Source organism: Struthio camelus, chromosome 7 (assembly GCF_040807025.1).
Source record: "Struthio camelus isolate bStrCam1 chromosome 7, bStrCam1.hap1, whole genome shotgun sequence".
In the NCBI taxonomy this organism is placed as follows: Eukaryota; Metazoa; Chordata; class Aves; order Struthioniformes; family Struthionidae; genus Struthio; species Struthio camelus.
In genome coordinates this window covers 37,961,055-37,983,420 of record NC_090948.1, presented here as the reverse complement: position 1 = coordinate 37,983,420, position 22,366 = coordinate 37,961,055, and the positions used below count along the sequence as shown (strand labels likewise).

The 22,366-nt window shown below is 40.1% G+C and overlaps 1 protein-coding gene across 1 annotated transcript in view; it reads left to right on the top strand.

Moving 5' to 3' along the window:
• The window catches only part of CTNNA3 (catenin alpha 3), a 571,770-nt gene extending 570,801 nt beyond the window's left edge, over positions 1 to 969 (top strand). Inside the window, exon 19 of the mRNA XM_009676053.2 lies at positions 260 to 969. Coding sequence (XP_009674348.2) covers positions 260 to 313 — 54 coding nt within the window. The 3' untranslated portion in view covers positions 314 to 969. The remainder of the gene's footprint in view (positions 1 to 259) is intronic.
• The last annotated feature ends 21,397 nt before the right edge of the window (positions 970 to 22,366 follow it).

The following is a 22,366-nucleotide window of genomic DNA, read 5'->3' as shown; positions in this document are numbered from 1 at the left end:
CAGCTTGCAGCTCTTGAAATACATTAAAAGTATTTATGTAATATAACTACATCTCTCTCTAATGCCTAACTGCTAACTAACTGCTTCTCTCTCCTTTTTTCCCTCCACTCTAATTAATCAAATCCAGTATATCTATTTAAGCCCACTTCAGTGCATAACATCCAAGACCATCTATAAATTCCAGATACCCATATGTATCTTTGGATCATTTTCCTTCCTTTACCACCTTTAATAGAAGCTGTCTCTTCTCTTTCTCCAGCTCAGAAAAAGCCACGATCCCTTCCTGCTGGCTCAGGGCACAGAGAGGTATTAGCAACATTGCAACCCAGCGGAGGATTTCAGCTGCAAAGCAACAGAGGGAAGAGCACTCTTCCAAAAAGAGATAGCTGCAGATATAATTTCTGAGTGATGTTCTCTGTACCACGCTCTTCTCCAAGCTGATAGTACATCTCATCCGTAGCCATCTTTGCTTTAAATGTTTCTGTATTTTGCCATTTCTTCCCTTCCCCCTCCCCGCAGTCCTTGCTTTACTTTCCCTTTCTAAACTGCCCACTGAATTGCAACACGTTATCCATTCCCTTTGTTTATTCCTTCTTTCAGAGGTTTCTCATTTTCCCTTCCCAGATCAATTGTAAGCGTGTTCTGGTTCTCTCTCTTGCTCCTCATCTGGTGAAGCAACCCTAGAAGCTAAGCGCTATTTTCAAATATTATCTTCACTACACGTTGGATTTGAAGCTTGCAGGGAACGCTGTAACAAGATCCAGGCTCAATACCTGTGTCTCCTTTTGCCTTTATACTTGGGACGGTAACAGTGATTCACCACAGATGAAACAAGGCACAAGGCCTTGACCAACAGCTTCTAAGCATACTTGGCTTGACTGTCTAACTACACTCACATCAGACGGACAACGGCCTTCAGAGGAGACTGATTATATACCCCAGTGTTACTTAACACAATAAAGGCTGCAGATACGCGGCTAATACAGGTGGTCAAGCGAACAATAATTCTGCAGCTCAACCTCAAGGTGAATGCAATGTTCCTTTAAAAAAAAAAAAAAAAAAAGGGGGGGCCGGCCCCCCAAGTGCTCTGGTTGGCCATGGGCAGTAGGAACAAAAGCATCCATGCTCCTCTTCTCCAGCTCTGCCTGCAGCCTTTGCCTGTTGGATGAGGGTGCTGTTCAGCCCGCATCCTCTCAGGTTCTCAGCCTCTCTCCCTGGAGACCACCATCACTACTGCCACTTTGTGTTGCATATGGTGGCAGCTTGCAACCAAAGGTGAAAGTTGTTATATGCCATTATCAATTGTCTGAACTAGTTAGTGTCCAACATGATCACTTTAGTTAAACTACATATTTCATTACAATTTTCTACACACACACACAGTGTTAGCCATTATTTTGGCTTCCTGACAAAAGATCCCAATTAATCATGTTGCCAGTATTAAATGTGTTGCTTAATTGCTCAGAAATCAAGTTACATTAACACTACCATTAGCTATTGAAAATTGCCACAAATACCATTAATGGATGAAGCATCATTTAAATTAAATGCTTCGTTTGTTTTTTTCTATCAAAAGTAATGCATACCCCAAATTAATGCAGTTGGGCACGTCCAATTTGAAAGATAATATTTCTTTTCGATGAGAAAGAGCAGTGAAACAAAATTTTCCACTGAATAAAATTCAGTTACGTTTATTTTGTTACATGTAATTTTAGAAAAGGAAGCGAGTATTTGACCTACTACTCTTCAAGATAAGTGTGGACACTTTCGGAGTAAATTGTAAGGCCATATTTAAGTAGGTTAAAGATTTATTTAGATAGCTAACTTTGGACATCTCTATTGGAAACTCTGCTTGCATTTTTTTATTATATATACGATACATTATGTACAAAAACATTTCAACTTTGTCAGGCAGCAGGTTCAACACCAAAGGAAGGATTCTTTTATTCAGTATGTGCCATGCTGGAACTTACTGTCACAAGAAGATGTGAGAATTAACAATAAGTGGCCTAAAAAAAAAAAAAAAAGGACAAAAACTATCGGAGAACGGACTGCCTCCGAGTTCTTAACATAACGTGCTGGGTGAACCCCTGGTTCAGGGATTACTTCCTTCAGAATTAACCCCCCCAGCAAAGGTCACACTATACATGTCCTGCTCCTACACAAATTCCCCTAGCATCTGCTACTGTATGGTCTCAAAAGTGATGCCATGCGGAGCTAGATGAGCCCTCTATGTCTGATCAAATATGGTAGTTTTAATATTTACATAGGAACACCTAGCAAATGCGGTAAGGCTGCACTGTTCCTGCAAAAGGCATAAATACAAGAAATTGCCACAGCTGCAAAAGTTTTGATGATCAAGAGCATTATTTCATATCCTTTAAGTAAGGCAGTTACTCATATTTAACTGTGCTTTGTTCTCAGTGACACTGAAGGGTAAGCTTCATATTGAAACCACATAAAGCAGAAACTGGTAATCTGTTTCTGCAGAGGCACTGCAGAGTGTTTTGTCTCACTCCAGGGTTTCAGTAAGGGCTAATATTAGCTGTCAAATACTGCAGCTGTAAGGTTATGTTCCATAATCAGTCAGCTAATAGACATTTAGCTTTGCAGTTACAAATACTCCTTTGTCTTTCTTCCTACTGGTGAAAGGGGGGGGGGGGGGCTGGAGGCTTATTATAATAAAAAGTATCTACCATACTTACTCTTCGGATAATGCACGTGAATGCAATTACATGCAATGCTCGTAAATGTTAATTACGCTAGGCTCTTCAGAATATTACTAAATTACATCCTCACAGAGAACTCCAAAGGTGGTTCTTTACATTAGCTCCTCCTGAGACTTTTTCTGCCAAGAAGAAGTTAATAACGCTTTCTGTTCCTCAGCTCTCTTCTCTCTCACCTTATGTAACACTGAGCTTTCCTGTGGAAGAGCCAAAAGCTAACTGCATGGAGGCAGGTAGAGGGTAGAAGGTTTTCAAACCTTCTTTTTAAAGGAGTGGCTTGTTGGCTTTTTTTTTCCCCTCCAATTAAAACAAACAGAAAACAAATGAAATTGTATCACCCCAAAAGACCTACTTTGAGTAATATTAACACACCGTAGCGAAGAATAACATTTAAATCAAAATCAGATAAAGTTCCATTTAACATATTAACAGGTTAGCCTCAATGTTGGTTGAATTAAATCAAGCAAATCAGAGGAAAAAAATCAAAATTTATAACACTTAATTAAAAAGATTAATAATCAATCTTTAGGAACACTAAACATGACAGTGGGCTCCTACTTGTTTAGCTATAAACCTAGCTGAAGAATTGCATTGTTGTTGGTCATAATCCCAACTCAGGAGCTTTTTAAGTATCTTAAACTTTGTTTTCAGTTTTAAGTCACAATGTTGAAGGGAGCTACTCTAGAGTAACTAGTTACTTTCTCTCAGGCCCAATATTCTTCTTCCCCAGCAGGAGTAAAGAAAGATACTAAAAGAGCTCTTAAAAGGCAAAATTTTATAACCTGTGTCAACTATGAGCCACAGGATACACCCTAATGAGAATCTTTAGGGGGCATGCTCAATGGGACCTTTCTGCTACTTCCGCTACATTCAAATACTAGTGCTCCTTGGTAGATCCATACGCTGAAGCTGAAGACTATTAAAAGGCTGGACTTTCTCCCGGACTGTTTTTATTTGTAAAGAAGTAAAATGGCTAGGAAAGGGGAACAGTATGAAACTTAATCCTGAACTCGTGACCTCTGACAGGCTTCCGGATTGGGAGTAGGAACTGCAGCTGCAAAACACATTGGCCTGACACAGATCTTTCCGATCAAAGTTCTTTTCCAGAAGCAAGGACACAGGTCCAGTATACTCACGGTACGACGTTCCTTGCTGTTACGACCACCTCCACCTAAAGCAGCCATATTTTAAGAGACTATGAAGTTTTCCAGTATTCCTTCAGATCATTCACTACTCCAGAATGCAACAAGGGAATTTTTCCACTCACAAAGTTTAATTTGCTCTCAGTGACGCAAAGGCTCCAGCAAAACCTTGTGTCACGCTGCACAAGGTAGCCATGGCACTTTGTATAATCAAGTTTATGTAGGAAACGCTTGCTAGTGTGGATTTTGACAAAAGTAATATTTAAAGAAGCAGTTAAGAATATTCATTGTTTGTCCACGAAACTAATTTTGAAGGGCTATAGCTTTCAAAACACAAAATCTGTAGTATGAGACAAAACTTGCATGATTTAAAGAACAAAAAAGGAGCAAGACCACACCAGTGTTGCCGAACAACAATTGATTTGTCATTATTTAGTCATTCTGCATTTATTTTTAAAGCTGAATTAAAAGCAAATAGGAACAACTTATAAGCCAGAGAACTTACAGTAGACTATTTTGGAAAGCGGCAAGAATTCAAAACGATCTCTGAAAGCCTTTTCTGAAGCAGAAAAGAATCTCTGTGGTAGAAAGTGTGAGATAGGAGAAACACGTAGGAGATGTAAAAATAACGGGATCGTAAGGAGAATTATCACGTTCACATAAAATTCTGGATGCCTACAAGATAACGCACTGGGTCACTTGTCAGATTTGCAGCTGCTTTCTACGGCTTGCTATTTCCTAAGAAAGGGCAATAAGCAGGTTCCTGTCTATGCACCTTTTAAAAATCACTACTTAAGGTGGTTACCCTAATTTTTTGCCGCCTGAAGAAATCAGTCTTCTAAAAAAATTACTGCACTTACACATACATCTTTGAACAACCAAAGACCATCTGATATCTTCTGATTTTGTAGTTTTAGTGCACTAAAGGAAGCACATCAGATGTATTCAGATCAAACTAGTCCCCTGCAATAGCTCACTTTCCTAGCAGCCTGCTGAACACTGCTGGAAAGCTCTGCCAAACAACCTTAGCATCTTCACTATAACCCACGTCCTGTCCAAGTTTCCCACATGGTGCTGAAGAGTCTTTTGTTATTCTTCAGAGCTGAACTGATTCTTTTAATTCTGACCTCTCTATTTTCTCTCCTATCTAGAGAGCTTTGCTCTTAGTCTCCCACTCCTCATACCTTTTCCTGCTTTTCTCTTTCACCGACACGTTATCCTTTAATCTCATAGTAATTCTTCTGTTCTCCTAACTTGATTCCCCAACTCAACCATGCCATCTACTTATTCACATTCCCACCCACAATGCAAACCTCAACACATCCCAAACAGGACTTGGGATAATAACGCGCAAAAACTTGCGGATGCAAAAATCTTCTGCAAGTCTGGTAAAAATTCAAGTAAATAAGTTTCCCCGTAAAAACTGAGGAGAAGAAATGTCAAGCATCGTCTTTAAACAACTGTTTAAAGGAAATATCTCAGATTTAAATTAAATTTAATTGAAATATGTCTCTTTGGCCCAGGGTGCCCAAGCATAGATGTCTAGGGGCATATCTGAGACACTGCCTGAGGTGGTCAGATGTGACAAAACCTAGGGGAGCTCTGTGCGCTTGAGAAGCGGCGGCCAGAGGCTAAGCAGAATAACCTAGGGAGTCCAAAATCATCTAGTTCTTCCATTGTTCCCCCTCACTTCCAGTAACGCCCTTCTCTCAGGATTAAAGATACACTTTTAAAGTGTGTTGAATAACGCCAAAGTGAAGTATAAAAATTCCGTCTGACTACTAACCCAAGCCAATCTACATTTCTGCATTTGTGATCCCAAAACCTTTTACTCAAATCCCCACAGTTCTTGTCAACTCAGCTTCCCTTGGTTTACAGGGCAATTTCTTTACATTCTGGCTATTTTAGACTTGGGATTTCTAGCAATTAACAAATTGCCCTACCAGCCTGCATCCCTTATTTGTTTCTCTCAGCTTTCAAGCGAACGTTTAAATAGCTCGAGCAAGGTGGAACAACAGTAATGGCAAAGACTGAAGTCATATCCACTCTAGACTACAGAAGGACATAAATTACGCAATATCAGGACGTATAGTCTCTGGTCAACTGAAGACTACGGAAAAAATACTGTTGAAAATACATTTTCAAAAATTATAAAAAGTAATACTATAATCTCCCCATTTAAGATGTTAGAATCAGTTGAGAAAGTTCAATAAAATCTCGGGGGGGGGGAGGGGGGGAGGCAGAAAAAGCTCATTCAGGACTAAATTTAACCTGAAAGTGTGCCACTTCTGACAAAACTAACATCAGAAAAAACACTGAAAAGAAATTTTTATAGAGAGAGAGAGAGAGAGAGAGAGAGAGAGAGATCTTTACCCACCTCAGAACTGTCAACGGCTCGATACTCAAGTAAGAGATAAAAGACCGACATTAAAGTCCTCGCTACGTTATTTTCCCATGGTATTTTTCCCTAAAGCCTAAGCAAGCAAGGGGCTAGCAACTCAGTCTCCACAAAGGCACGCAGAATTTTAGTAGCACAGCTAAGAGAAAGGAACATGCGGGTAGAAGCGATGGAGGCAAGCACCCAAGATAACAACTTGTCAAAGAAAGCCCGACTGTTGTACCTCTGAACCACCTTCAGACAGAAAGTAGCTTGATTAGCATCTCTTTCTTTCTGAGAGTTATACCGTTGTCTAGAGAGTTATACCGTTGGCTAGATATATATTATACATATAGGAGTGGACAGTGCATGCGCTTGTTTCCAGTTCTCCATAAAGAAGTTACAGTGCACTTAAGTGAAAAGCACACGCAAAATAACGACCAGACTTCAGTCTTGGTTGTGCTGTTTGCCAAGTTCTGACGGTGTGTATCTATTTCCCCTAATAATTGCGTATGTTTGTTAAAAAAATTAAACAAGAAATATAAAAACAAAATCCAAGGTTTCAATAGGCCAAATTAAGGAAACTCTAGCCAAGATATTCCTAAGAATTATTTACTTCGGACCACTGCCATTTTAAAGCTAAGTGCAGAAAAATAACATTTAATTTTCAATTCGCTTACTAGAGGTCTATTCAGTTCAAATTGTAAGGATTAGACTTTGCGTCACAGTACTTCAAAGCCAAACATTTAACGCTAGTATTAATTACATTATGTTATTCTGGAAACAGTCACGAGAAGAATAATTTTGTGCTAGTGACGTATGCTGCTATAGGGTAGAGCTACGTTTCTAGTAGTTTACAGGCTGGTAGTAAAAATTTTTCAGCAGTAAGAAAATCTGCAGACTAAATTAAGTCTGCCTAGGTCATCAATACTTTCAGCATAGGGCACGGTTGTTACAAAAGGGCCTTCGTATTTTATACTGCATCGCTAATCTGCAGCCCACAAATTCAAGACTTTCTGGATTAAAGAATCCTAAACCAGATCATGCAACACTGACTGACTGTTGTGAAGGCACGACTGCAGTCAATTGTGGCAAAACATGCATATGCCGAGTCGATAACGAGCTCTGTAAAAATCCTCTAACCACGTAGTTGTATGACTGGAGCTATTTTGCTTTATGTCAGTTACACATGACACGAAGACAACACCACATAGTCAAAGCAGTAATCACTGCTTATATGAAGTTAGCAGCTACGTGAATAGAAAAAATAACATTCCTTTTCTGCAGCACAGTGTTCACTGTCTTATTTGTATGTTTCGTGTAAATACACTGTCTGTAAGACTACTTACAGACTAATACTGGAATAATTTATCTATCCTCTCCACTACCCTCAAAGCGGGACATTAACTTTATGTAAGTGCAAACTGACCACTGAGGCTTAGCCAAAACAAAAATGTTATCTTTTAGCTTTGTCTATCTTTATAAAAATACATCAGAGAAATCAGTCAGAAGAAAACAAAAATATATCAATACTGGCATTGCCATCCAATAGCAAATACATGTGGTGAAAAAAATCCCATTTCATCTGACATCTCTTATGTTGATGACCTGAAGTATATATTCACTAATTTTTTGGTGGACTACAACACATCATTCTAAGACTCACGAAACAGAAAAACGGCTCTGGAAACTTATCGTTGAGGTTTTCTGTTCTAGCGCAATGTTCTCTCAAAAGATGAGTGACCTTCATTACCATAACATAGGTCAACGATACACAGCTTCCAAAAGACAAAAAAAAAAAGGGAGTGGGGGGGGGGGGGAAGGAACAGGAAGAGATACGTAAAACTTTTACAGGAAAAAAGCAAAGTTATGTTTCCATGGTCTCAAAATACAACAGATTCTAACAATGAAAGACAAAGTCTAATACATAGCCATATGTGGGAGTAATAACTGAAGACAAGAGTAGTGAGCAAAAGCGGACAGACATAAGACAATGAGGAACAAAATCTGTGTAAATGGGCAAACCGTTCAAAGAAGCTAGATTTAGAGTTTTAAAAAAAAAAAGAGTCAGCTAGAAAATGTAAGAACATAAAAATAATGCACTTTATATAAACAGAGACCCCATTCCTTCCAGCAGTTCTACAGATAAAAACCCTTGGGGCTATCTGTATTGCATGGACTGCTCTGTCAAAGCCATGCTGGCTACTTATGAAATAGGAAAGTATTTATTCAAGATTTATCTTTTATTATTTTGACAATTGAATCGGCATTTCAACTTCTACAAAAAGTGCCAAAGGACATTCAGACCATATGGCAACCTTCCAGTAAGCTGGTTTTGTACATCTGCTGGCTTCTGCATGTCAAGTGCTCCAAACAATTTTACTTAGGTTTCTTTACCATACACAGAATTAATTTAAGCAAACAATACAACCAGGACGTGTAACAACACCTAGTATTTATCCAAAGTTGCTAAGATAGGGAGCCAGTACAGTTGCTATTATATCTATGTTCATTCCAAAAGATTTGATTTTTTTTTTTTTAAATAAATAAGCAGTGCCTAATGCCATATAATCATTTTGCTGCCAGTATTAAAATTCCTACGTGTGCTACTGCTAAGGGATATTGTCAAAGCCCTTACATAAGCTAGCATACAGACTTTAGGACAGTAGCTAGAAATACGTTGGTGTTTCTATAAAAGTGTATACTTCAACTCCTGAGTCTCTAGGGCAGTGACAGCTTACAATGCAACAGAAGGCAAAATGGACTGAGGGAAGAGAAACCATACCAAAAACGTTCTTCTCTGGAGTTTGATGGGAAAAGAGTAGATTCAGAAGAGAAGGTTGGAGGGGCAAAGAAACCAGTGGGTTATCTCCCACCCACCAAGACAGCAGAGGACATAACTACATCAAAGATCAGCCGGTAAGACACTCAATATCACCAGGCTGAGAGAGGCCTTCAGCAAAGGGCTACTCCGCCTCTCAGTTTGTGCAGCAGACTTCTCTTTCCCAGCCACCTGAGGAACCAGCTGGGGGGGGGAATCAGGACAGCACTTGGGATGCGCTTATGCCAATCACTTATTTCAGATCTTTGCACAGGGGCATTATCTGTGAGTAGTTAAATTAATGCCATCCGTTTTGTTTCTGACTTCGCGGCTTTTTTTTTTTTTTTTTTTTTATTTAAATGTTTAGTCTGAGCTGCTACTGTGAAACTGTGTCTTGAGTTTCAGGCAGTCTTTGCAAGGAGGCTCAGTATTTGACACATCAGGCTACGCTCATCAGTACAGAGTACTCAAATTAAGACCAGAGGATCCCTACGCAGCCAAAGGCAGAAGACTTGCTAGGACAGTAACCTCACAAGATACAGGGTGGACCAAACTAGACCTTTAAAACTAAGTAATAAAACAAACAAACAAGTTTTCCATACATGTGGTTTAGCACCCAAAAGTGAACAGAGTTTATGAGAAACTTCCCACTTCTCAGGAAGACAGCATACCAGTTATCTAGCTGTAACTCACGAGCATAAGGCATTCCCTCAACAAGCATATTTTCACTAAGTGTGGCTCTTTAGAACTTAGTTGCATGTCTGAAGGGTTCCGAGATCTTTGAGATGGAATCTCTAGCAAGGTCCAATACCTTGCTTCATGGCAGTTCACTAGTATCCTTCCCAATTCCAGAATAATATCTTACTTTCCATGATGCGGTCTTTACGTATAAATAATTCTCTAAGTGTCTACATTACAGGAGTCCTGAAGGTATTATCAAATATTATTTATATATAAGTATTTATTATTTGAAAAATATTTACACCCTTTCAAAAATTAGTCATTCATTATTCATTATAATAGTATATGATTACTGTGTTACTTAGTAATATTGTTGTACTTCACAACAACTAATCAGTACTGTTTATTAACATCAGTTCTGAAGATTTAGGATGTTTTCCAAAACAGCCGTGCGTGAAACTGGAAAAACGTTCATTCCTGAGAACGGTCTGCAGTGTTCCTAGCTAAAACTGCAGAACAAAGACCCTGCATGCATCTTTCCTCCTGAAGGCTCAGCAAGGACGTTACCCTACGCAGACATAAAAACAGGGCTCTTAGTGATCTCCTACAGCTAGCAGCTACAGTAATATTTTAGACAGTAGCCAACATAGCTTCTTGACATCCCCTAGTGTCTGGCGGCTGCCACAGAATTTGTTTTCGTTAAGTTAGTCTATGAACGATTCTGTACAGTTAATTTTCCAGTATGAAATTCTTGGTGACAGCCACTTGGATTTCTCAGCAGTGAAGAAACATCAATCACTTCTAAAGGGTTTTCTCCTGTCAATATAAAAAAACAAACAAACAAACAAAAAAAAAACAAGATATCCTGGACATTTCAGATATGTACAGTACCCTTCAAAGAGGGCTCATACAGCTTACAGGGAAAAACACTGCTCGTTTTCTGAGGTAAGTGACGGTCAAAGATCACTTGGGGTAAACACTTCAGGTAAATTCTGAAGCTTATTTTAACTATGTGGAAACATCTGTGGTTACAGCCAGCTATTCATACCAGAATTTTCTTTTGTCCTTTGGGCAGAAGGTATCACCGTTAGGAATGTTATTGCAGTGACAAAAATAAGAGAGCACAGACTCAAAGGCTTTCTCAAAAGACTAGCAAGAATGAATCAAGATTAAGTTAAGATCCCATTGAGAAAGAGGGTCCCTGTCAAGAGGTTAGAGACTAGTTATGCCTTTGCAAAAATCCGTCAATAGCAGGGTGAGAGAAAACAGAGCGCACACAAATCTGAGAATGCAAAATGCAGCTAAATGAGCTCTGATGAAACTAATTCAGAGATGGAGTTGTTCAAATCAGCTTCATGGTAGCCCCAGGTCTGGAAAATTGACATTGGCATCTCTTCACGGATCCCTGTGCTTAGGCATGAGCCCCGTAGCTTAGGCACACAAGAACTGGAGCTAGCTGATGTCAGTGACAGATCCAAAGGCAGGAGTCTGAACTGGTAACGAACCTGACTTATCCAGAAATAAACATTTTTCTGATGTGAAGGAATGATCAAGCTGCACAAACAAACATCCTGTAGGTTGAGAGAGACAATCCAATCGCCCTTCTAGGAAGGGGAATATGGGCAAAAGCTGCTACCCTGAACTGCACCTTTCACCTAAAAATCTCTCAAATATTTTTCAGTCAGAATTCCTGTCCATCCTCCGTTCTTGCTTTTAACCAGAAAACCTGCTCTAAAAGCCCCTTTTCTTTTAGCACTGAGTTTCCTGTAAGAGACTCTCACAGGAGCGATCCCTAAAAAAAGGGAAGAAGGGAAGGAAGCCAAAGGGAGGGCTGGGAGCAGCATATTTTTAATAACAGAAAAAGCTTTAAAAGTTATGGGCTACAGCGTGCAAAATCCACTTTTGGGAAACTGGAGACTACCAAATCTAAATAAAAAACCCAACAGCCCATTCCTGAAAGATACAGAATTGTATTTTAAATGGTGAGAAATGGAAGAAAGAATTAGAATTTTGGAAATCTGCAATGTAACCTTGCAAATTTTGTCATAGTGCTGAGATGTTCTAAATTTGAAGGCTAAACACAGATAGATCACGTAGATGTGATGTCTCCTTCTAGACAGCAGACACAGATGGTATGCCCACCGGATAGCACAAGATTTTCTTTATTGCAAAATACAGTTCTCGGAACGAGTGGGAGAGGCTACTGTCAAACATGAGAGCTCAGAACTGGGCGAGGCAACTTAAGTATAAGAAAGAGATGCTAAAAGAAACCAATGCCCAGGACCCATAAAGGAATAAAACCCATTAAGACAGGCTCCTGAACTTAGTGAAAGAGGACTTCAAAATAATATAAGCAGAGAACAAAATTGAGTAATTAGACTCAATTGCCATAAGCAAAAAACAACACACCACACCCCCCTGCAGCTCAGTCAGCAGCTGAAAGACTGGGGTGTTCTCTGCCCCAGTAACAACCAAATGGTACCCGCTAGATGAGGCTTGGAAAGCACTGCTGCGCACAAAGGTCAACAGTGGTTGCAGAGATGTTCCTGCAGTGTGATGTACATACAAACAAGCGCTTGAAGAAGAATTTATGAAAACACTGGAAGTTATGGTGTGATACGTCCAGGTTTAGCCCAAGGCTCACCGAAGAGGAATATATGCCTCTCCCTCTCTAGACCACATCACTGCTACAGAATTGCCATCACTAGCCCTCTACCGCTGAATTCAGTTTAGCCTGCACTTTAAAAACTGATATAAACCCTTTACCAATGGGATTCCTGTAGCAGAAGCAGAATCATAGGGTAGGCAAAAAGCATCAACTAACGATATTTAAACATTCACTAATTAAATACTTATTTGCATTTCTCCAACTTTCTAACTGAATATAGATTCAAGCCGACCTAGGATGTTAGAAGGTGAATTTAGTGTTCAAACTTCACAATCAAGTTAAAAATCTATTTGGAGTCAGCACTTCAGTCTGAAGGTCTTCAAAATGTCTACGGTCCCTCTTTTGAGGGAAGGTCTTCCTTCTTTCAGAGAGCGGCTGCCACTACCCTTGTTAGCCTAAACCTCTCAGTGAAACAGAGAGCAGCTGCAATGCAGTACGTAAACTCGTGAAGGAAGAAAATATCAGGACAGATACCACAGATTTTCAAAATCTGTGCTTTCCGTTTACACCTACAAATCATCAGTACGAGCCCCTGCTCTTACAAGTGAGCAAAAGAGCACAAACCACACTTAAAATAATGGTAGTGGCATCTTCCATTTTAGGCAGAGCCTATCGTGACAGGCAGGTTAATGAATTCAGCATGATCAACTGATTTCCTGGAGGCTTCCTCCCTCACCATCCCCACCAGGAAAATATTTCTCAGTGACTTTGAATTGCACCAATATTGGTCTTTAGATTCTGGTCACATTAATTATGTTGCCAATATCAATGGTTCAGTGAACTTTTATGACATTGTAAATACTATTTAAAATTAACACACACTGTCGGAATAAACGGTTTAGCAGTTACCACTTTTTCCTCAGTTCCACTGAAAGACTGCTACATTAAAAAATGATAGCATTCAAGAGCTTTTATCCAAACACTTTGCTCATATAGTAAAAGGACATAAACATTTCTGTCTTACTTGACATTTCAAGGATATTCCCAACATTTGTAATAACAGCAAACCAGGTGGAACAAATCTCTGAAGAGTATAAAATAGAATATCCAATCTTTTCTAATTACTTTCAAAAATCTTTATGTCTACTTCACATCTGCCTCCTCCATACACGCCGCATTTCCCCCCAACAAGTAAATCTTGGAACAGTTGTTGCATTCTCAGGCTAAAAAGCAGCGTGACAGCTGGATTCAGAGTCAGCCAGATGGCAGCTATTTACTGAAGACATACAGTTTCACTTTTCATTTGACCTGGCGTAATTGGTGATGCTAACCTCAGTGACACAGGATGCTGCGTTTCTCTGTGCTCTTTCAATTCTCTTCATTTGCTCCCCTTATGCTTCTGGGGCAAGCCAAATCATATGTTGCTTTGCTGCTCCACACACTAGTCTCGCTCAAAAGGCTAGATAAAACCCTGGTTTATAATAATGTTAATTCAAAAGTATAAAAACCATGCAAATAGGACTGGATTTGTCAGTACTTAAAATCTTTCATCCCTCACATTCAGAGATAAATAAATACATTTCAAGAGAAAATAATTACATTCATTCCATAAGGTTCTCACTGAGAAGAAAGGGACAACACATGATTAGAAGATTGCAGGATCATATCTAGAAAAGGTTCTGAGGTCAGAGTCTACATATACATACATGTGTATATAGTGGATACACATCTATGGAGCTCGTTACTTCCAGCAAGGCTATCCACACTGCTTTGGAAGACTTTCCATCATCTCTCCTGCATCAAGTTGCTCTGACAATATTTTCTTTTGAACTTCCATCTTTCATATATATAGCCCCAGACCAAAATATTTCCTCTTCTAAGGAAGTTTCAGATTCCATTCAGCTATTTAGACATCCGAGATGTTTAAAATATATTTTCATGAGCTCAGGGCATAATTTTATTGTCTCTGTTACTCTAAAAATGCTACTGCTAAAATTTCAAAGTTTCTGCGTCCTTAATATAGAGTTTCCTGGCTTTAAATGCAGAAAATAAGAGCTAGAAAATATTGAAAGAAGCATCACACTGAGACCATGCAGTAACTTTGGATAAGACCATTAGCCCAGCAGCTTCCCTCATGATATTACAGACAGAATTTCATGCTTTAAGTACTTGCAATACAATTTATTTATAAACACAGAAAAAATATCCATGTGCTGGAGTGTGACAGTGTTGGGTATAGCCTCCTAATGGAAGATAGGAAAATTCTTTTTTAAATGTGCATGAAATATGTGCCATAAATCAACCATACCCATGAACAGGAGAAACAAATTCTAATTTCAAACCAGAGGCAGAAGGAGGAGCTTAGCCTTTTCATAAAAGCTTAGGACCAAGAAAGAAACCACTGACATCCCTTCAATCAGTTCTTTCTCTCATTAAGGTATGAAATCATCAGGCTGGTGATGGAAGAGATGGCTTAGACTTCTAGAAAACACTTATAACGTGACTCGGCCAAACCCAGCTGCGGACGGGAACACTGCGGTGGATACCGAGTGAAAGTATCAAAGTCAATCAAGTTTAAGAAAGAAAACAAATTAATGGGTGGAACTTCTAAACATCCTGCACTGCAGTAATTGCATTAACTGAGAAAGAGTAAGAGTTAGAGACTGCTGATATACTGTCAATGCTGGAAATTAGTTCAGAATAATTTCACTACATCAGCAACGAACACAACAGTATACCCTGGATAAAGTCATCTCCTACATGACTACTCCTGCATAAACAAGAAACGGATTAATGTATCTGAGATCTCTCCTGTGGTTTCCTCAATGGCCCAGGTTGACACTCCAGATACCTCCATTCCAGAGAAGGACAAAATAGCATTTTATGAATGACTGCAAGAGTTAAATAGTTATATTCCCAAAGGTAGAGGTACTTATATTGTGTTTGTGATGAATGCCAAAGTTGGAAAGCATGAAAAAAAAAAAAAAAAAAAAAGACAAAACAAGAGGAAAAGCAAGCACCAGTAGCTAGCAGAATTCCATACTGAAAGTAAGTTGGTTCTCACTAACAGAATTTAGAAGCAACACAGGTATATTTCAACACCGCTGAACCTACAGTCAGGAAATCAAGCCACTGGCATGTTGGCAATCAAGCGCAGATCATTACCCCCCAAAAAAGGGAAACATATTCTGGTACAATCAACGATTTATTAGTCGTACTTAAGAGTTAAAAACAAAAAGAAGGCGAAGGGCTTGATTTGTTCAGTTGCCACCTTTGAGTATGTTACAGAACAATATACTACAGATGCCAAAAACCTCTCTTAAGCACTGCTGAAACTGAAATAAGACCAAGATCCAAAGGTTAAATAAGAGGCCAAATTTTAATAATCCAAACATCACCAACATTCCTGAGGAGGCACATCAGGTTAGGGAACACTTAAACAAAGCGGATATAAACAAGTCCATGGACCCTGATGGGATGCCTGATAGGAGTATTGAGGGAGCTGGCCAATGTCATTGCAAGGTCATTCTCAATCATCTTTGAAAGGTCATGGCGATCAGGAGAGGTGCCTGAGGACTAGAAGAAAGCAAACATCACTCCAGACTTCAAAAAGTGCAAGAAGGACCCAAGGAACTACAGACCAGTCAGTTTCACCTTGTTGCTGGGAAGGTGATGAAGCAACTAATCCTGAAAACCATTTCCAGGCACAGGAAGGACAAAGTGGTGATCAGGAGTAGTCAGCATGGATTCACCAAGGCGGGGGGGAAAAAATCAAGCTTAACCAACCTGATAGCCTTCTATGATGAAATGACTGGCTGAGTAGATGAAGGGAGAGCAGTTGATGTTGTCTGCCCTGACTTCAGTAAGGCTTTTAACATTGTCTCTCATAGACAAGTTGATTAAGTATGGCCTTGATGAGCAGACAGTGAAGTGGACTGAAAACTGGCTGAATGACAGAGCTCAGAGGGTTGTGATCAGTGCCATGAAGTCTAGTTGGAGGCCAGTAACTAGCAGTGGACCCCAGGGGGTCAATACTGGGTTCAATCCTGTTCAACTTCTTCATTAATGAGCTGAATGATGGGGCACAGTGCCCCCTCAGCAAGTCTGCTGAGGGGACAAAACTGGGAGGAGTGGCTGATACAGCAGAGGGCTGCGATGCCGTTCACAGGGACCTCGACAGGCTGGAGAAACAAGCAGAGAGGAACCTCATGAAGTTCAAAGGGAAGTACAAAGCCCTGCACCTAGGGAGGAATAATCCAACGCACTAGTACAGGCTGGGGGACGACGTGCTAGAAAGTAACTTTGCAGGAGAAGACCTGGGCGTCCTGGTGGACAACAAGTTGACATGAGGCAGGCAAAGGGCCCTTGTTGCCCCTATTAGAAACTATCTAAGAATAAGGAATAGATGAACAATACTGATTGAAGAGATAAAAGAGAACCACCTCCATTATAGTCTATGTAGCATATGCAGTTATAAGAACGAGGAACGGAGAAATTCAAAAGACAGGCTGAGGTGCCAATGAAGTTTCTGGAGCAACACCAACAGAAGTGTCACATGAAGCTAAGGGAAACCGGAGGGCAGCCGGATTCTTGGACAAGATCAATGTATGTTCCAGCACCTAAAAAAGACTACTAGAAGCAGCGTACAACTACAGACCAGTCTCATGGATACCGCATGCAAGCAAGGTCATTATTCCAGAAGGGATCCAAAGATTAAAAAACAGACTCAGAATAACCACGTAAATTGGTGCACCACCACCAGGCTTGGAGGAAGCCCAAGGGACAAACCTCAGGACCGCGATCAGTCACGTTCAAATATTTTAGTAATCATCTCTCCTCTTTGTTGACTTCACTAAAGCATTTGATTCAGTGGGAAAAGATCGGTTACAGCTGAGGATCCTTGAAATTGGTTTTCCATTGCACTTAGCTTATCACAAGCATAAGTTTGCTCAAAGAGCGGCAAGAATAACGTAAGAGTGGCTCTCAAGACAATAAAGGTGTACCAAAAAGGTGAGTTGCATCATCTTATCCAGCTTTCTAGCAGAGGTAGCACAGAGGAAAGGCATTACAAAATTTGAGAGGTCTGTGACTTCAGGTAAACAGATTACGTAATACTGATTACCAGACTGTCTGAGGATCCACAGCATGGTATACATTAACATGATACATACACTAGGAGTACAGATTCTCAGTCAATCTCTTAACATTAAAAAGAAAAGGTTCAATATGTTCCTGATTTGGGACCACAGACAACCAGTTAAGTGAAGAACTCTGCACAGGGAAGGTTATGAAAGCGTTCAGGAACGCTTCTATCATCTCTTGTTTGGTGACTGAATCGTGGGCGAGAGTAAAGATCTAGTGGATGCATATTACTTTCGACAATACACATCAGTATCAAGATGACAAAGCAAGAAATACCTAAAGCAACAAGAAACGTACAAGTAAAGAGATTTCACTCTACTAGCAACTTATACCTCATACAGTGAGCTAGCTTTTTCCCCCGAACCAGGAACGGACACGATCTGCTAATTATTTCAGAAGAAAGCCACATCTCTTAACCATCCTGCGGCAACAAGCTAACGAACCTGGTAAAAAAAAGAAGACAATGAAAAGAGCCTCTTCATCCCCCAAAATAAAAACGAGCAAACATGACAAGGCAAGCAGGAGACAAAAGAGCAAGCAATGCGAGGATACAATAAATAAGGAAATAAAAGCTTTCTAAATGACAAAGCAACAGAAATGAGTAAAGAGAGAAGGGTAATTAAATTTTCAGAATGAATGAGGGAAAGAAATGCAGGATAGTAACAAATCATATGAACTGTTTATATTTTTTGAATATCTGTTCTTCTGGAATAAATTTTCCTTTGTCTCACCACAACATCTCTGTGTCAGGAACTTCAGAGATACACTTTTCGGAAAAAACTATTCTAACTTGTCCAACAACCTTACCTTCATATTTCCATACAACAGTTTCCTATGCATATAGTAGTCGTGGGTATGTTTTGCAACTGGCAGCTGTTAGAATGAAGAAAAAAAAAAAAGCCAACTAGGGGTTCTAGGGCCATCTAAAAATTAGATAAGTAACACTAAAAGCAGTATATCAGAGACTCATATTCATCTTTCATTTAAAGAGTGGTACATTGCTGAAAGGTATAATATTTACTAGCAGGAAGAGAGTCTTTGGGATGTGCAGTTCTTCTCTGCATTAACGCTGTAGGTGGGCACAAGCACAACAGCTCAAAGCTAGAGACATTTTAGTGCTACCAGTATCTGAGTGGTGTGCAGATATTACAGTCATGAGAAGTGCACTTCCATATGAATGCAGCTCAGTCCCTGTACTCAGACCTCTGATTACATCCTTGTCCAACTCCAAGGCAGAACACAAAAATGGCAGGATTACAAAAACACAGGTACAGAACAGATCTCTCAAAAAACGTCCAGGCATTAGCCAAGTAACCTAACCCGCCTCTTTTGCTGCAGTGATTGTTCACGTGCACATCTGGGTGACTGTTACTAGTATACACCTAACCTGCTCAGATTACTGGTCAGAAGATTTCCTAGGAGAACAGCAAGTGGGAAAACACCTTTCAGAGAGCTATCTCATGCCTAGTAGTCTCCACAACCCATAGCCATTTCGCAAAGACGTGTACAGAACTTCAGACAGATCTTGGGAACAGAGACATTCATCAGAGATGCTATAAGGTTGCCTGTATGCTAATGAAGGATGTTCAGTTCACTGATGGAGCTTCACCTTTGCAGAAAAGGCTTCACATTGTCCTCCTATTCATTGCAACACCCTCTGAGTCTAGTTAACTTACAGACCCTTCCGTCACGGAAACAAGGAAGTCAGCCTTCTCCCAGAATGGCTTTATCCTATAGAGCTGGAAACGTAACCCCAGCTCCCTAAACGTACTGTGTGAATCGATAGTTTTAAACTTGAACTGCCTAGGGATAGAGTTGAGCAGAAGAGTTTTTTGACTTAAATTCCAATTCAGTGATAGTTTGACACATGGACTGCGAATAGGTCCAAGGAAATCTGGAAAAAGAACAAGTAGAGGAGGTGAGTAGTTACAAACTGAACCTCTAGGGTCACCTAGCACAATCAACGGCCACAAGGCAGTCACCTTCATCTCAACACAAAGGAAGGGGAAGGGGACTATTAATTCCAAAGACTTTCTCATGAGGGTTCAGCACCAGGTTGAAATTCCACCAGGACTGGATTGCTTCACCCAGCCCTGAAAGGGCTGTGGTTAGTGGGAAAACAAGAAAACCAGCAAACATCTTCCCACAGCACAAGCAGTAGTTACATCTCATCTCTTATTGACTTCTCAGGCTTCCCTACTCAATTATATCAGCCAAATAACTCTTACCAACACAGAGATTGTCTATAGTGAGATCATCTTTCTCACTGCTGCCTGGGGCAGGTCCAACATTTCTGATGTCCTGGGCTTCCAATTTACTCCTAGCCATTGTTTAAATCATCATCATCAAAATCATCAATTCTGCAGTCGCATTTGGATTGCATCAGGTTCTTCTTGAATATTCGTCCTTGCCACTTCTCCGTGTTAAGGTTGCCTTAAGTCACATCGGATATAGTCTCCATGTGGTGGAGGATTTTGGCATGCAAATACAGATTAATTACTGTTTAGGTGCTTAAATCCAAAATGTAAATCCCTAGAACGCTTGCTTAAGCTACCACCCAAGGTGGTGCTGCCTGAAGTCCTTATAAGCTTGCATTGGTACAGGTTCTCCAGGTGCCAGACCCCCACGCTCTGGGAGAAGGGGCCTGGAACAAGCTATGCACTCTCTTTTATTTATTTATTTATTTATTTATTTTCAGTTCATGATACTTTGTAAGTTCAGGATGAATTTACAGGCAAATCCACCTGCACACAGAAACACCTTTTTTTGCCATGTAAACAACAACAACAAAAATCACCAAGCCTGACTCCCAAAGGCTGCACCTCTCCTACTAAGATGATTTATTTAATTACTATGAAAGAGCTACACACATCCAATCTTTTCCTCAAGGGATTATGATTTGGAACATTTAGGGATAGCAGACACGTATTACTCCTGTGTTCCAGACACCAAGGCTGTTTAAGCCCTAGTGCAAAGTAAGCATACGAAGAGTCTGTATGTTCCTGTTGGTTTCCATGGGAACTGGAAGTAGCAGAATGCTTCTAAGTCACTAAGGAAAAGAACCTATTCCTTGAATCGACACCCCATGCCCGCTCAGGGGCACACATGCATGCGTAAGCATACATGATGTATATTTACTGATCACAGTCATTATGGCAAAAAACAGATTTCCTATCCTTTCTCTTCCTATATCTAGATATCCAGACATTACCATAAACCTAGGACTGATGCTTACAGCTGCCCGTAAAAGGCACCAGAGCTTATGAAAATAATCTACCTGTCACAGTTTGTTCCCCAAGTCAAGTTTTCCTCTTCAGCTAAACGGAGAACCTAAGCCTGAGCTTACCAGGATCTGTTAGGCCAACAAACAACGAAACTTTAAAAGGATTTCAAGCTCTTCAACACCCCATATCTATAACGTTCAGTACAAGTAAACTGGAATGGACAGATAACATCTATGCTTTCTCCTTCACAGTAATAATACTGAAATAAAAATAGGCACCTAAAGATATCTTTTTTTATTCTGGAATTTAAGAAGTCTCATCCCTGCAGACTCATTTGGAGTATTTCACTGGGAAATCTATTTTTAATCAAAAGGTCTTAGGTAAGTGTTACACTGTGTTCACTAACATTCATGTACAATCTGTTCAGCACTGAGAGAAAGCAAGCTTTGTATTTATCTCGGGAGCCAAATACACCTAGATCTGCCACAGAATTTATGCGCAACTTTGTGCAAGTTGTTTAACCTACATGTCCTTTGGTTCAGAACTTTAAAACACGGCTAACGTCAACTCTCAGATGCGTTAGGAGAAGGACTTCATCACCCTTGATATCAAACACTCAACAGCCTGTAGACAGAACAAGCTATATTCTTATTGAATACTTACACGGCACTCAGTGTAAAAGGAAGAAACGTGCTGCACAGAACGCTTACCCTCCTAAACACACACCCCAGGAAAGCGAGCACATTAACACCACCAAAGGCTTCCAACTTCTGAAGCTAGTTTTTATTAAGACAGAATAAAACAAGGTGACTCTTGAAACAGAAAACACTCAGATCTGTTGAGTATCAGCAACTGTGAATAACTTGCTGGCCTCCTAAATTGTTTCTGTATGTTACTTGCTTGGGGGGGGGGGGGGGGACAAAAGCAACGGAGGCAACACCTAAGCAAAACTACCTCATCAGACTGATTTCCACATAACTTATAAAGACGCAGTAACTTCTAGAACTGCTGACAAAGTATTCCAATTTCACAAGAGTTTCACGGAAATCCAATCTGTATCTTAGCAGGTCAGCTGAGTGGGTGAGGCTGCAAGATGCCAACAAATCATGGTGTAGAAGCTAAGCCAGATCAGAACACGTCTATTTAAATCAACATCAGAGTGAGCTCCCTCCTTCCTCTTGGGCAGGTGTATATTTCAAGCCCTGAGGCCCCTCAGGGATCTGCTTTTTTAATAAATCTTACATAAGCTAAGTTACAGAAGTGGCCAAAATTCCTTTGACACTGCAAGCTTCACACTGAAGAACAATTTTAACCGAAGTAACATGCAGTACTAGCAGCAGTATTCTGTCAGACAAAGGTCACGTGAGCCAATATCCTATTTCCACGAGTGGCCACGAGCGCTTTTAAGGTAAAATTCTTCCACCTCTTCTAGCTATTAAGGTGGTAATAAACTCTTTTAGCTCTCAACTGTTTTTGGCCTAGGGATTTCCTGACCTGTATGATGTTTCCATAATTCAGTAACCCTGGACAGATTTCCCTTCTATGAACTCACTTCTCAAATTCATCCAAACGTTTAGCATCCACAGCTTCCTTTGCTTGGGGGTTCCGCAGCTCAGTCACCTGTTGTGTAGGGAACCCTGTCCTC